General features: G+C 44.5%; 1 protein-coding gene across 1 annotated transcript in view; it reads left to right on the top strand.

The window, feature by feature from the left end:
• LOC124803287 (kinesin-like protein KIF26A) overlaps positions 1–15,078 on the top strand; it is a 483,829-nt gene that overhangs the window by 427,989 nt on the left and 40,762 nt on the right. The window contains exons 13-15 of the mRNA XM_047264470.1: positions 1,643–2,108; positions 9,796–9,935; positions 11,663–11,798. Of these exons, the coding sequence (XP_047120426.1) occupies positions 1,643–2,108; positions 9,796–9,935; positions 11,663–11,798 (742 nt within the window). The remainder of the gene's footprint in view (positions 1–1,642; positions 2,109–9,795; positions 9,936–11,662; positions 11,799–15,078) is intronic.

Below are 15,078 nucleotides of genomic sequence, written 5' to 3'. Positions count from 1 at the left end.
TTAACATCTGAGGTCATCAGTCCCCTAGACTTAGAACTACTTAAACCTAACTAAGCTAAGGACATCACACACATCCATGCCTAGGCAGGATTCAAACCTGCGACCATAGCAGCAGCGCGGTTCCGGACTAAAGCGCCTAGAACCGCTCGGCCAGAACGGTCGGCCATACAGTTGTAAAATTACCATAGGTTACCATAGACTATCATAAGTAAGAGTAGACTACGCAAGTTTTCCTAGCAGACTTCGTCAGTTAATATCGTACCCACGTTACCTGTATATTAGGTGTGTTGTATACCTATCAGAGATTACCTCATAACGATCATGTAGTTTTCATATGCAATCAGTTTCTTTCTACATTCCCCAAGAAACCTGATGTGATGAACCAACTAGAAACCGAGGGAGGATATTTAAATGGCCACTTAACCTATGGAACATTTTTGCTCTACATAGTTATCGTCATGTCTGTTACCTAAAAATAGCAAACTTGAAATGGTCAATGTTTAATTCAGGTTTTATTTAAAAATTGATGATTTCTAATGTGAATTAGAGGGACGCTGCAGTAAAATAAGAAAAAAAAATACAATATTTATCATGCATGCATTCATGCGTGAATGAACAGAATTGGTGACGATCTGCAGCTATAGTATAATTACGAAATTTTGTCGCAATTGCGAATATTTTTGACATCAGCTGCGTTCGGCATGGTAATCATACCTATTGGTGTCACAAGCAAATTTGTACCGGATCAGACATGACAGACGGCAAAAACGACGACAATACTAACGTTGAACACGTTTGTCTCACTAACACTGTTATGGAAATCAAGGTAGGCTGAGGACAGGGAAAGGGGGGGGGGGCGTAGACACTGTGGGATGGGGAAGTGAGCAGGAACAGCCGAGATGGTTAAGGCCCCTGCTCAAAATAAGCTTGAAATCCGGTTACCATCATCTCTTACCAACTGGAATCCGGAATCATGTGGTCAGGTATCAGTTTTTCAGTCGTCTAGCGTCCAACTGATGTGGTAACCAGCCTAGGAGAGATGCTGCAGGTAATGTGGTTTTAGCAAAGGCACACACGTCGGTCATCTGCTGCCGTAGCCCATTAACGCCACATTTCGCCGCACTGTGCAAATAGATACGTTCGTCGTACGTCTCAAATTGATTTCTGCGGTTACTTCAGGCACTGTTGCTTGTCTGTTAGCACCGATAGATCTACACAAACACCGCTGCTCTCCATCGTTAAGTGAAGGCCACTCCCTAACGATTTCTGAAATGGAATTGCCATGCGTCTGGCTCCAACAACCTTTCCGCGTTCAAAGTCTGTTAATTCCCGTCGTGCGGCCGTAATCACGGTGGAAACGGTTTCTCACGAACCACCTAAGTACAAATGACAGCTAAGCCAATGAAGTGCCCTTGAATGTGTACGCGATGCTCCCGCCATCTGTATATGCGTATATCTTTATCCCACGACTTCTGTCACCTCAGTGTATTATCCGCAATATAATATTGGGAACTCGGAGCAGTGGAGTGCTCGAGGGCCAAAATGGGACCATTGCCTTAGGCGTTGCAAACACTGAATATGCCGGCACTCTAAAGCTGCAGACTCTAAACGCAAAAAGCTTACAGTGTGTACCGTGGTGCAGGTGGAGGACGTGACGCAGCCGCAGGCGCTGATGAACGGCTACAAGAGCCACGGCGGCGGCGCCCCGGCGACCTACGGCTACATGGACACGCACAAGCAGAGCATGATCAAGCGCTGGGTGGAGAACCAGACGCTGCAGGCGCAGCGCCAGCTGCTGCTGCAGCAGCGGCCTCCGGCCACGGGCGCCGGCGCCGACGAGGACACGGGAGCCGAGGCCGACGACGACGCGGCCACGCTGACGAGCACCAGCTTCGTCAGCGACGAGGGCAGCGAGCCGCCGCCGCCGGCGCCCGCCGCCGAGCACCTGTTCAGCGCGCTCGTCTCCGGCCTCGCCACCGCCGGCGGCAAGGCCGCCGTCCTGCCTGACGAAGAGGAACTCAAGATCGACTCCAGGGAGGTCGAGGGCATGGAGGAGACCAGCACCGAGGACGACTGCCGTAACCTCTATAACGACTCGCTGAACAAAGGTCAGTCTCCACTCCTTTCTTACGCGTTTCTTAGATATGTGCGACTCTCCGTGCGTACTAGGCGCATCCAGCCGTTGCTCGAAGAGGCAAGTAGGAGCATGCATCCTTTGAATTGTGCGCACAGAGGCACAGGCGTATGCCTGCAGCAGACGGGGAGACATATGCCTCTACTTGCGTGTGGGGAAGTACAGCCACAGGGCAACTATAGTCGAGACGCCGTAAGAATGACAGCTCACAGCATTGTTGCCAGCTATCAACTGCGAAGCGCTAAGGGCTGCAGGCGAAGACAGCAGCCGTTTTCAGAGCTGTGACAACACTGAGGCGTTGCTATAGAGACGTTTACAAAATCACGTTCTGTTATTGGTTGAGGTAGGCCGACCATGTTGCCGCGCCCAACCCACAACAACTGTCAGGGTCAACTTACGCTGACCCCACTATAGCTGCAAGGCACACAGATGTAAACACACCTTAGATCGCTTTCTTGTTTGTTCAGAGCAAATTTTGAGATTGATTTTAAGCTATCTTTTCAATGAGTTATACAGGATAGTCCATTGATCGTGACCGGGCGAAATATCTCACGAAATAAGCGTTAAACGAAAAAACTACAAAGAACGAAACTTGTTTAGCTTGAAGGGGGAAACCAGATGGTGCTATGGTTGGCCCGCTAGATGGCGCTGCCATAGATCAAACGGATATCAACTGCGTTTTTTTTAAATAGGAACCCACATTTTTTTACATATTCGTGTAGTATGTAAAGAAACATGAATGTTTCAGTTGGACTACTTTTTCCGCTTTGTGATAGATAGCGCTGCAATAGTCACAGACATATGGCTCACAATTTTAGATGAACAACTGGTAACAGGTAGGTTTTTTAAAATACAGAATGTAGGTACGTTTGTATATTTTATTTCGGTTGTTCCAATGTGATACATATACCTTTGTGAACTTCTCATTCCTGCGAACGCATGCTGTTACAGCGTGATTACCTGTAAATATCACATTAATGCAATAAATGCTCAAAATGATGTCCGTCAACCTCAGTGCATTTGGCAATACGTGTAACGACATTCCTCTCAACAGCGAGTAGTTCGCCTTCCGTAATGTTCGTACATGCATTGACAATGCGCTGACACATGTTGTCAGGCGTTGTCGGTGGATCACTATAGCAAATATCCTTCAACTCTTCAACTTTCCCCACAGAAAGCGGCCATCCTGATTTAGGTTTTCCGTGATTTCCCTAAATCGTTTCAGGCAAATGCCGGGATGGTTCCTTTGAAAGGGCACGGCCGATTTCCTTCCCACTCCTTCCCTAACCCGAGCTTGCGCTCCGTCTCTAATGACCTCGTTGTCGACGGGACGTTAAACACTAACCACAACCACCACCACCACCCACAGAAAGAAATCCGGGGACGTTAGATCCGGTGAACGTGCGGGCCTTGGTATGGTGCTTCGACGACCAATCCACCTGTCATGAAATATGCTACTCAGTTCCGCTTCAACAGCACGCGAGCTATGTGCCGGACATCCATCATGTTGGAAGTACATCGCCATTCTGTCATGCAGTGAAACATCTTGTACTAACATCGGTAGAACATTACGTAGGAAATCAGCATACATTGCACCATTTAGACTGCCATCGATAAAATGAGGGCCAATTATCCTTCCTCCCATAATGCCGCACCATATATTAACCCACCAAGGTCGCTGATGCTCCACTTGTCACAGCCATCGTGGATTTTCCGTTGCCCAATAGTGCACATTATGCCGGTTTACTTTACCGCTGTTGGTGAATGACGCTTCGTCGCTAAATAGAACGCATGCAAAAAATCTGTCATCGTCCCGTAATTTCCCTTGTGCCCAGTGGCAGAACTGTACACGACGTTCAAAGTCGTCGCCATGTAATTTCTGTTGCATAGAAATATGGTACGGGTGCAATAGATGTTGATGTAGCATTCTCAACACGACGTTTTTGAGATTTCCACTTTTCGCACAATTTGTCTGCTATTGATATGCGGATTAGCCGCGACAGCAGCTAAAACACCTACTTGGGCATCATAATTTGTTGCAGGTCGTGGTTGACGTTTCACACGTGGATGAACACTTCCTGTTTCCTTAAATAACGTAACTATCCGGCGAACGGTCCGGACACTTGGATGATGTCGTCCAGGATACCGAGCGGCAAACATAGCACACGCCCGTTGGGCATTTTGATCACAATAGCCATACATCAACACGATATCGACCATTTCAGCAATTGGTAAACGGTCCATTTTAACACGGGTAACGTATCACGAAGCAAATGCCGTCCGCACTTATACGTTTGTGACTGTTACAGCGCCGTCTGTCACAAAGCGAAAAAAGTGGTCCAACTGAAACGTTCATATTTCTTTACGTACTACACGAATACGTAATAAAAAGTGTGGGTTCCTATTTTAAAAAACGCAGTTGATATCCGTTTGACCTATGGCAGCGCCATCTAGCGGGCCAACCATAGCGCCATCTGGTTTCCCCCTTCAAACTAGACGAGTTTCGTTCTTTGTAGTTTTTTCGTTTGATGCTTATTTCGTGAGATATTTGGCCCGGTCACTATCAATGAAACACTGAACATTGCTCAGAAGTGGACGACGATGCAATATTAACTTGCTTTCGTGCCTGGTGTGTGGTGGAGGGTACTTTGTTGACCACTATCGTTTCCTAATAAGTTAGGGACTTGAAACCCTAAACATAACCCAGAAGTCAATTACGTTGCAAAGTTAACCCGTTTCCTTGTCTTGTGTGTGGCGGAGGGTACTTTGTGTACCACGGCTATTTCACCCTCTTCCTATTCTACTTGAGAATGTTTCGTGGTATGACCGGTTGTCCTCTGTTAAGTTCCTGTGTGAGCCTTATTCTCTGTAATTCTTGCCTTCGATGTCTTTTCGTGAGATAATTGTAGGAAGAAGCGATGTATTGGTTGCCTCAGGTGAGGAGAAACCTGAGATTTGCCACATGTCTCTGTTGTAATCATCGAAACGTTTGAAACTGATTGAAATATTTGGCATGCACTAAACTAAAAAGCAGAAAACAATTCTTTAAATAACAAACTGAGCAGTGTAACACATTTTTAAAACGAACTAAAAAGCATAAAATAATTTCTCCTAGTCCTTTACAGATCCCTGATCCACACAGATAGGTCTGAAAATTTGTGCTTGTGTATTTTCAGTAATTGTGAAGATACCTGTAGAAGTTAAAATGAAAGACGTGATGCACAGTACACAGTTGACGTGTTAATAGTTCACCTCCGCACAATTATCTAATCCATGTGTCCAATGTTTTTCGTTTTAAATTGTATAAGTGTTTTCACAACTATTACAAATTCACAGGCACAAGCTGCCACAAGTATCTGTATGGGGTTGAGAATCTGTACGAGCTAGGAAAAAAATATTTTTTACTTTTTAGTCCGTTTTAAAAGAATTTTATATTAAAAATATTTAAATAATTTTGGGTCATCAGTCTTCTGAGTGTTTTAAGCTACGAATTTCTCTTCATCTCAGATTAGCGCTTGCACCTAATGCCTTCAGTTACTTTTTGGATGTATTCCAATCTCTGTCTTCTTCTAAAATTCTCCCACGTACCTTCATATCTTAATAGAGTTCCAGTCATTCTGTTCCTTTTTCTTCTCAATGTTTTCCACAGTTCCCCCACCCCCACCCCCACCCCCTCCCCCCGTCGATTCTGTGTAGAATTTCCTTATTTCTTAGCTTATCCATCCACCTCATTTTCTGCATCCTTGCATAGCACGACATTCCAAACGCTTAGATTCTCTTCTTATCCGGTTTCACCACAGTCTACGATTCACTTCCGTCCACTGCTATGCTCCAGACATACACAATCCGTCCCCCAGGAAAGGTGACCATCTGTGAAAAGCTGGAATAGTCAGTTTTTGCACCGCAAGACGTGCAAGAAGAGTCAGTGAGGTTCCGGAAGGTGCCAAAACACTGCCGTGTCAAGCTGCGCTCGATTACTCGGCTAGGGATCCATACCGTGAACAGCCTGATAAAGGTCACGCACATTCTTAGTTGCGTTTAAATGCGGGGAGTTTGGTGGCCAGGGGAGTACAAAAACTCATCGCGGTGCTCTTCAAACCACGCATGTGCACTGCGAACTGTCAGGCACGTTGGACTGTCCTGCTGGCAGATGTCATAGTGCCAAGAAAAAACAAACTCCGTGTAGGTGTGGACGTGGTCCCCTAGGATATATGTATACTTGTGCTGATCTATTGTACCTTCGATAACGAAGAGATCGCCCAGGGAATGCCAATAAAACATTCCCCAGACCATAACACTCCCTCCTCCGGCCTGGACCCTACCGACGATTGTTGCAGGGTGTTTTCTTTCAGACGTTTGACGCAGTACCCGCCAATAACCATCTGTACGATGGAGCATAAAACATGATTCATCTGAAAAGGCTACCTGTTGACATCCAGCGGACGTCCAGTTGCGATACTGGAGTACAAATTCCAGCCTCCGCCGCCTACGAACAGCATTAGCGTGGTTGCATGTACCAGACGCCTGCTGCATGGGCCCATGCGCAGCAACGTTCACTGAAGAGGAGACACCGTTGGTAGTCCCTTGATCAGTTGCTCAACAATTGCACATCTCCAGAATGAGATTTTCACTCTGCAGCGGAGTGTGCGCTGATATGAAACAACTTCCTGGCAGATTAAAACTGTGTGTCGGACCGAGACTCGAACGCGGGACCTTTGCCTTTCGCGGACAAGTTCTCTACCAACTGAGCTACCCAAGCACGACTCACTCCCCGTCCTCACAGCTTTACGTCCGCCAGTACTACTCCGGCACACAGTTTTAATCTGCCAGGAAGTTTCATATCAGCGCACACTCCGCTGCAGAGTGAAAATCTCATTCTAGAATATCCCCAAGGCTGTGGCTAAGCCATGTCTCCGCAAATCCTTTCTTCCAGGAGTGCTAGTTCTGCAAGGTTCACAGGAGAGCTTCTGTGAAGTTTGGAAAGTAGGAGACGAGGTACTGGCGGAAGTAAAGCTGTGAGGACGGGGTGTGAGTCGTGCTTGGGTAGCTCAGTTGGTAGAACACTTGCCTGCGAAAGGCAAAGGTCCCGAGTGCGAGTCTCGGTTCGGCACAGAGTTTTAATCTGCCAGGAAGTTTCATTTGCACATCTATTCGACCGTAGGTAGCTCCGCATCTGTCGTTCACCCCTGTCATCCATGGCCCATGGTGCACCACAGTTGCCTTGACACCGGTTTTGGATAGCGCCATTTTGTTATGCACAGCATACTTTAACCACGGCGGCACACGAAAAATTTAAAAACTTAGCCGTTTCGGAAATGCTTCCACCCATGTCCCGAAAACGAATGATCATGCCCTTTCGGACGTCAGGTAAACCGCTCCGGTTCCGCATAAAACGACTGCACTGTTTCCAGCTTCCCCCGACACGCCTTATATACCCTCCAATGTTAGTGCAGCCACCTGCCATCTGTGAGTAGTTACAGCAAGGCGGCGTCGAGCATACGCAGTGATTATATTGATGTGACTTCACTGTATATATTCGCGTAACTACTAATGCCATCTGTGGGGAATGCGTGAATAAAATAGCATGCTATTTCGTTCATCTTTCAGTTTAAAGTTAACACCTGTTTTGATGTTCTGTCGCGAAAGAGGCAATGGAGCAACGTTCCAAAATTAAGTTTCGTTTTAAATTTGGTAAAAGTGCCGTACACACTTTTGAAATTATACAGCCTGGTAGTGGTAGTGAAACAGTGAATCGCAAAGACGTCTTTAAGCGCTATGGAAGATTTCGAGATGGTACAGAGAGTACTGAACACTATTCACGTCCAAGAGAACCACCAAAATTCGAGTCGAAGAAAATGTTCAAAAAGTGGCTGAAGTGACCGTTGTCCGTCAACCAGGTTAGTTGAGAAGCTCATGGAATTTCTAGAAACGCGCGAGCATCGCATTCTAACAGAAAATTTGAGCAAAAAGAAAATCTCTTGTTGCTTTACGCCTCACTTACTCATCGAGGATCAAGAACGTTGCCGAGTGGAACTCTATAGACGTGTGAAATGATTGGCCGTTAGGTGCCCAGGCTTCATCTCTTGAATCATAACAGGAATGGAACATGAAGTTTTTATTGGCTACACTTCCCTTCCTCTGTCAGAGGAGGAGGATGGAGGTTTACTGTCTGTCACCTTCGTTTTAGACTCGTTTATCGTCCTGTTATATTCTTATCCCATAACTTTATCATTTTATTTAACATGGTTCAAGGTGTTCTTCACTTTCTCTACTAGGTACATTGCATTACACATTACATGCTATCAATTTATTGTTTAATTAATGCATATATAATGGTGTCTCATAGCCCAAACGTGTGCACTCGGGGCTATGTCACCATTGCTCCTCCCGACTTTCTGGGCGAACAGTCGGGTAACGTGTTTGGTTCTCCACTATATGCTGTTGAACTAGTGGGTGTGGCGTTCGATGTCTGAATTGTACGCCTCAGAAATCTTCAGTTTTAGGTTTCCGTACCTTAATCTGTAAAAACGAAACCCTTATACGATCATCTTGTTGTCCGTCTTTCTGTCTGTCCGTTTGTCTATCTGTCCGAATGTTCAGAACCCTTTTTCTCAGGGACAGTTTGACATATCAAGTTGAAACTTATGTCACGTATTAAGCTCAATGATTTCTTGGCGCTATAAAAAACGTTTGTTTCTAAGTCAATGCCATTAAAAGATACGGCAATTTATGTCACAAATTTTGATACTCGCAAACTCATTCATCAAAACCTGTGCAGTACTTCCCGTTGGTCCATATTCATGAAAGTTGGCAAGAAGAAAGGTTTCACAGTGCAAGTAAAGGGAAAAATTCAGAATTGTTACTTTGTAATTATATTACACAAAAAAATTGTCATTTGTTATCCGTCTGTCTGTGCCTCCATCAGCTAAGACCCCCTTTTCTCAGGAACGCGTAGACGTATCAAGTTTAAATTTTTATCACATACTGAAGTCTATATTCCCTTTCTGGCGTAAAAATAGTAAGCTTATGAGTCAATGCAGTCAAAAGATACGACCATTTATCTCACATATTTCGATGCAAATTCACTCGTCAAAACCTTGACATGGAATCATGAAATTTGACAAGAAGCAAGGTTTCAAGGTACAAGTACAAGTAAAGAAAAAATGAACGCATATCTAATTATTCACACGAAAAAAAAAATTCATTTGTTATCCGACTTAGAACTTGAAGTCCAGACGTTCTCGAAAGTTTTGGAATCCTTGGAACCGATATCTTGCCAGTATCAATGTCGATAACACGATTCCTGTACTAGATTAACTGTCTGCATAAATAATTAAACTTTGTAGCACTGCAGAATTTATTTGGTGATTCAAACAGTTAGACCCATGTGGAAGAGGACGTCTGCCTAGCAGATGAACGTCGTGAGTTTCAGTTTATCTGCTTCGCAAAAAATAGACGAAAGTTGTAGGCTGCCTGTAAAAGTCAAACATGGTTTTGGAATAAAATGCCTCATAAAAATACAACTTCTCATGAGTGTAATGACTTGTGTAACGACTCTGAGCGAGTCAAAAATGTAATTGGCTGCAGTTATCCATTTGGTGAGTCACAGCAATTGGATATCTGTGAGTATGGAAATTAATGACCTTTTCTGTTGTTGCCAGAGTTGTCGCTGGACATTCGGCTCCATTCCCTGCATGAAGCTGAACACCAAATGGAGCTGATAACAAGTGATCAGGACGAAGAGGTGATTGAAGTTGAAGAACCAGCAGAGCCTGTGGAGACGCAAGATTCTTGTTTACAGGTAAGAATGTGAAGGAATGGAGAGCGGCTGGATGAAGAGGGCAGTCGATGTGTAGAGGAGGGATTAAGAAGGGGAAGCGGAGGATAGGGGAGGAATGAAGAAAGGAATGGAGCGATTAATAGGGAAAAGTGTGACGAAAGTAGGGCTCAAGAGCGGGATTGGGATGAGGAGGTGAAAGAATGGAAAGGGTAGAGACGAAGAGAGGTGGCTATCGAGTGGGGAGTTGGTATAGAGGAGAGGATATGGACGTTTGTGAAAGACAGAACACAATTAATTGCATTCCTCTGTGTTCAAATGTGCTAACTAAGATTATTAATTAGCTTAGTTGTAGCTAAATAAAGACTGCAGTTTCTTATTATTGTTTTTATCGCATTTATCACATTGTGAGTGACTTTAAGTCTCCTCAACATCTGGCGGTACGCAACTGAGATACATGGGAAAAAGGACATTTTGATTCAAAATGACAGAAGCTGCTTAAAATGAGTGTTCGCTGCTAATATTGTCGAACAGATACCGACCCTCTGAAGGTGGGCGTTAAGATCTAAACTGTTCGACAATATTCTGAATGAACATTCATTCTATGCAGCATTTTTCGATCATGGAAAATGTCAGTTTTTCAGCTTACAAGTCAAATGCTCCTTTCAGTCCTTCCGTTCAGTCAAAGGCTATTCTCGGTCATTCTGTGAACCACGTCAGAGTCTCTTGTGATCATATCCAGCCAACACCAGACAATATGACATCGTTTTCTCCTGCAGAATTTCGAATTATGGGACAAAAATAGGCCAACTTTGGGTTTCATACTATCTTGTTTTCGCGAGAAATTTTTTAAGGCGCTCAGTCCGGAACCGCGCGACTGCTACGGTCGAAGGTTCCAATCCTGCCTCGGGCATGGATGTGTGTGATGTCCTTAGGTTAGTTAGGTTTAAGTAGTTCTAAGCTCTAGGGGACTGATGACCACAGAAGTTAAGTCCCATAGTGCTCAGAGCCAAATTTTTTAATCTGTTCCTTGGCATGCTTTCAATGTTTTCTAGATGTCCATGGTGTCAAATCGAAGTTCACATGTGTCAACATTTGTGCTGTTGGCTCTTTTTGGCATCCCTGTTCTGCATCGAAGTTGCGTGATCATGGATTAACATTCGGATGTACCTATTCTTCCAGAGATTTGTTCCTTTGTTATGAACTAACAATAATACTTATGGAAGCACCTATTTTCGTCAAGTAAGGGCTCATCTTCTTGTCACTTCCCCACAATACATTTCCGGCAACGTTTTCAACCGTCTCTTTACGTAATATTAACAGTATTGCGTGATCGAAATATCGCATATTGTTAATGTTTTATCAGCAATTTTCGTTCCAATGCAAAACTCTGGTTAAACCGATCTTAGTCTTCAATTAAATAACGAAAATTATGATAAATCAATTTCATTTTGTACATTTTACTTCTTCTAAATTGTAACCATTCTGAGTAAAGTGGTTCAACACTACAGTGTTAGTGACAAAAGTTTTTATTGCTTTACACATAAAAGAAACCAAAATCTAGTGGGTGTTTATAAGGAACATAATATTTTTTAATTAATAAAATTTGTGGTTAATTGCTACCAGAACCTGTATTTTCATTAACACTTCTAAAACGAACGGCCAGGCACGTCACTGACATACTTTCCTGTTCTCAGTTATATGTGCATTAAGTTTAGAAAACGATGAGATCTTTTTACTGTACTCTGCAGGTGACGGAAGACGACATAGCGTACTGTTTGGCGAGGCCCTTCTGTTCGCCTGTGGGAGAAGAGCGGGAATGCGCCGAGGACCATCCGCTTCGGATTCTCAGTGAAGAGAACCTGACTGTGGTGTCAACATTTACTGGTAAGACATTTTCATTGATACATACTAGAGGATCAGTAATAACGCACTATTCCATTATAGCCCACGAACACCCACAAAATTTTAGATGCTAGTTAATGACTGGACATAACATTTTGACTGTAACATTCACATTGTTAGAAAAGGAGAGTACACGCACTTTTATCATAGAAACAAAAGATATTAAGAATGGTGTTGAGAAGGAATAAAAGGATAAGCTTTTTCGCAGCTTCACTCATGTACGCATTCGACACATATATTGGACACTTCTCTTCCCCCCCCCCTTTCTCTGTATTCGCCATTTTCTGCCCTTGTATCTCTTTCAGTCCTCTACACACACACACACACACACACACACACACACACACACACACACCTCTAAGCATCTCCTCCATGCCCTTACTGTCCATCTCCTCCTCCCCTCTCTCTCTATCTCTGTCATCCTCCCCCTCTCTATATTCATCTTCTCCTGCTTCACATTCCTTCTGTCCAGTTCATCTTCCTCCCTCACTCACTATTCCACTTCCTTCCTCTGTTTCGCTGTGCCCAAACAAGCGTGTAGCTCGTGCAAGGTGTGCCGATACTACCCACACAACAAACCTCTCTCTCTGTCCATCTCCTCTCGCTCTTCTGTCCATACCCTTCTCGCCCCTCTCTCCGTCCATCTTTTCCGACCTCTCTCTCCGTCCGTCATCTCCACCATCTCTCCTCTTTCTCTGTCCATCTCACCTCCTCTCTCTATGTATCTCCTCCTCTTTTCTCAGGTCAGCCGTCCCCATCCGCATGTGTAGCCCTAATAAAACAGGTTAATAAAGCAGGACGATATTGTTCGCACACAATATGCCTGTCAGACAGGGAAGCATATTGGCCAAGGCCTGAAAAACCACGTTTTTGTCTGTGTCTTCACTCCTGTTGGAGCTAGGAGGTTATAAATTCCACACTGCTGATACTCGTGATGTGGTCTACTGTTTCTCTGGCAAGTTTGGCTTAAATCGATCCAGGGGTTTGGGAGGATATCGCCCCCACGCCCCCCCCCCCCCCACACACACTTTTCTTTACATATACCGGGTGATCAAAAAGTCAGTATACATTTGAAAACAGAATAAATCAGGGAATAATGTAGATAGAGAGGTACAAATTGACACATATGCTTGGAATGACATGTGGTTTTATTAGAACCAAAAAATACAAAAGTTCAGAAAACGTCCGACAGATGGCGCTTCATATGATCAGAATAGCAATAATTAGCATAACGAAGTAAGACAAAGCAAAGATGATGTTCTTTACAGGAAATGCTCAATATGTCCACCATCATTCCTCAACAATAGCTGTAGTCGAGGAATAATGTGAACAGCACTGTAAAGCATGTCCGGAGTTATGTTGAGGCATTGACGTCGGATGTTGTCTTTCAGCATCCCTAGAGATGTCGGTCGATCACGATACACTTGCGACTTCAGGTAACCCCAAAGCCAATAATCGCACGGGGTGAGGTCTGGGGACCTGGGAGGCCAAGCATGACGAAAGTGGCGGCTGAGCACACGATCATCACCAAACGACGCGCACAAGAGATCTTTCACGCGCCATCTGTCGGACATTTTGTGAACTTTGTTTTTTTTTTGTTCTAATAAAACCCCATGTCATTCCAAGCATGTGTGTCAATTTTTACCTCTCTATCTACATTATTCCGTGATTTATAAAGTTTTCAAATGTATACTGACTTTTTGATCACCCTGTATAACAGATAACACCTAGCCTCTCCCTACCTTGATAGCTGAGCGCGATAAACCATCCACTTCTGGGACATGAGGTGACATTCTAGTACAGATCTGGTGGATTAATTATGGGGGCTGGTATCCTAGCCAACCTGTATGTGGTTTCTAGGCAGTTTAATACATGAAACTAGGTAACTATTGAGCTGGTACCTATGCCCTGTATGTATCTGTAGAAAACAGTCTTACACTTGAACATGAGATTTAGATGCAAACAGGGTGTGATATGCAGATTCTGTCCTGGGGTTTTGGAGAGTCAGGAAGGGCACAAAGCCACCCGCCACCACTAATGCCAATATAACGCTTATAAAAATGACGACCTCATACAGAACGATGACAAAGAAGAAGACCTAGCCTCTCCTCAAAGGTAATACAGGATTATTCATAAGTACCTCCGGGGTTTCAGGAGACGACTCCACAATAACTAAAAGACCTACAGAAAAAGGACACATAATAGTGAATAGAGCATTTTTCAAAGTTCGTGCATATAATACGCCCTGGGGTGTAGTTTCAGAGTGTACCACTAGAGGGCATGCACATCAGACTATACCGATGAATCGTCCAGTCAATATCGTTGCGTCCAGTTAGTTCACATCTGAACAATGGCAATCCAATGAACACGTTTCTAAATTGGGCTGCTGCCACGTCTTCCAAGACAGTTCATGTCATCAAATTCAATGAATTGCAGGCATGTACTGACGTTTGCTGCATCACAAATAGTGCCCATATTAAGCACCTGTAATGTGAGTTAAAAACTTGGAGAGGTGCTCTATCCACTGATATGTGTCTGTTGTCTGTACACCTTGCAGTTTTAGCGCAGCCCTCTTCTGAAAGCCAGGAGGTACTTACCAATAACCATGCACTTTTTGTCGTGTTTGTGTAAGGGCCGATCAAAAAGTTTCCGTACAAAGGCAGTAAAGTCCAGAGTCGGTAGGCCAATCAGCCAAAATCGCCGTGAGCATTCAGGCTATCATCCCACCTATGCACCAAGCTGAAGGCTCCCCTTTGGTAAAACACAGTGTTCTACTGCATGACAAAGTCTGTAACTGCCTCCTGCATATTCTCTTCTGACAGGAATCGTCAATTTTTCAAGGCATGGAAGGCAAGATAATCGCCTGGGGCGAAATCAAGACTATAGGACGGGCGCTCTAGTATCTGCCACTTGAGTTCATGGATGAGGCTGGCCTGCCAGATCTTGTGTCGAATCGTAACCAGCACGGAACTTGGTGCACCATATGACAACAGTAGTTTTCGACAGACATTTTCCCTTCTCCAATGGTTGTCTACCGGTTTTTGTCCTTCGGCAGCTAAAAACAGAATAAGAGCACATTGGTAATAACGTCGGCACAGTTCACGTTTCCGCATTTACCGCACGCACATCGGAAAGATACGAATACCACACTGACCCCTTGCGTAGATGTCGGTGTTTATATACCCGCATCGCCCGCATCTCGTGGTCGTGCGGTAGCGTTCTCGCTTCCCACGCCCGGGTTCCCGGGTTCGATTCCCGGCGG

Source organism: Schistocerca piceifrons, chromosome 6 (genome assembly GCF_021461385.2).
Source record: "Schistocerca piceifrons isolate TAMUIC-IGC-003096 chromosome 6, iqSchPice1.1, whole genome shotgun sequence".
Taxonomy (NCBI): Eukaryota; Metazoa; Arthropoda; class Insecta; order Orthoptera; family Acrididae; genus Schistocerca; species Schistocerca piceifrons.
This window is presented reverse-complemented; position numbering and strand designations above follow the sequence as displayed.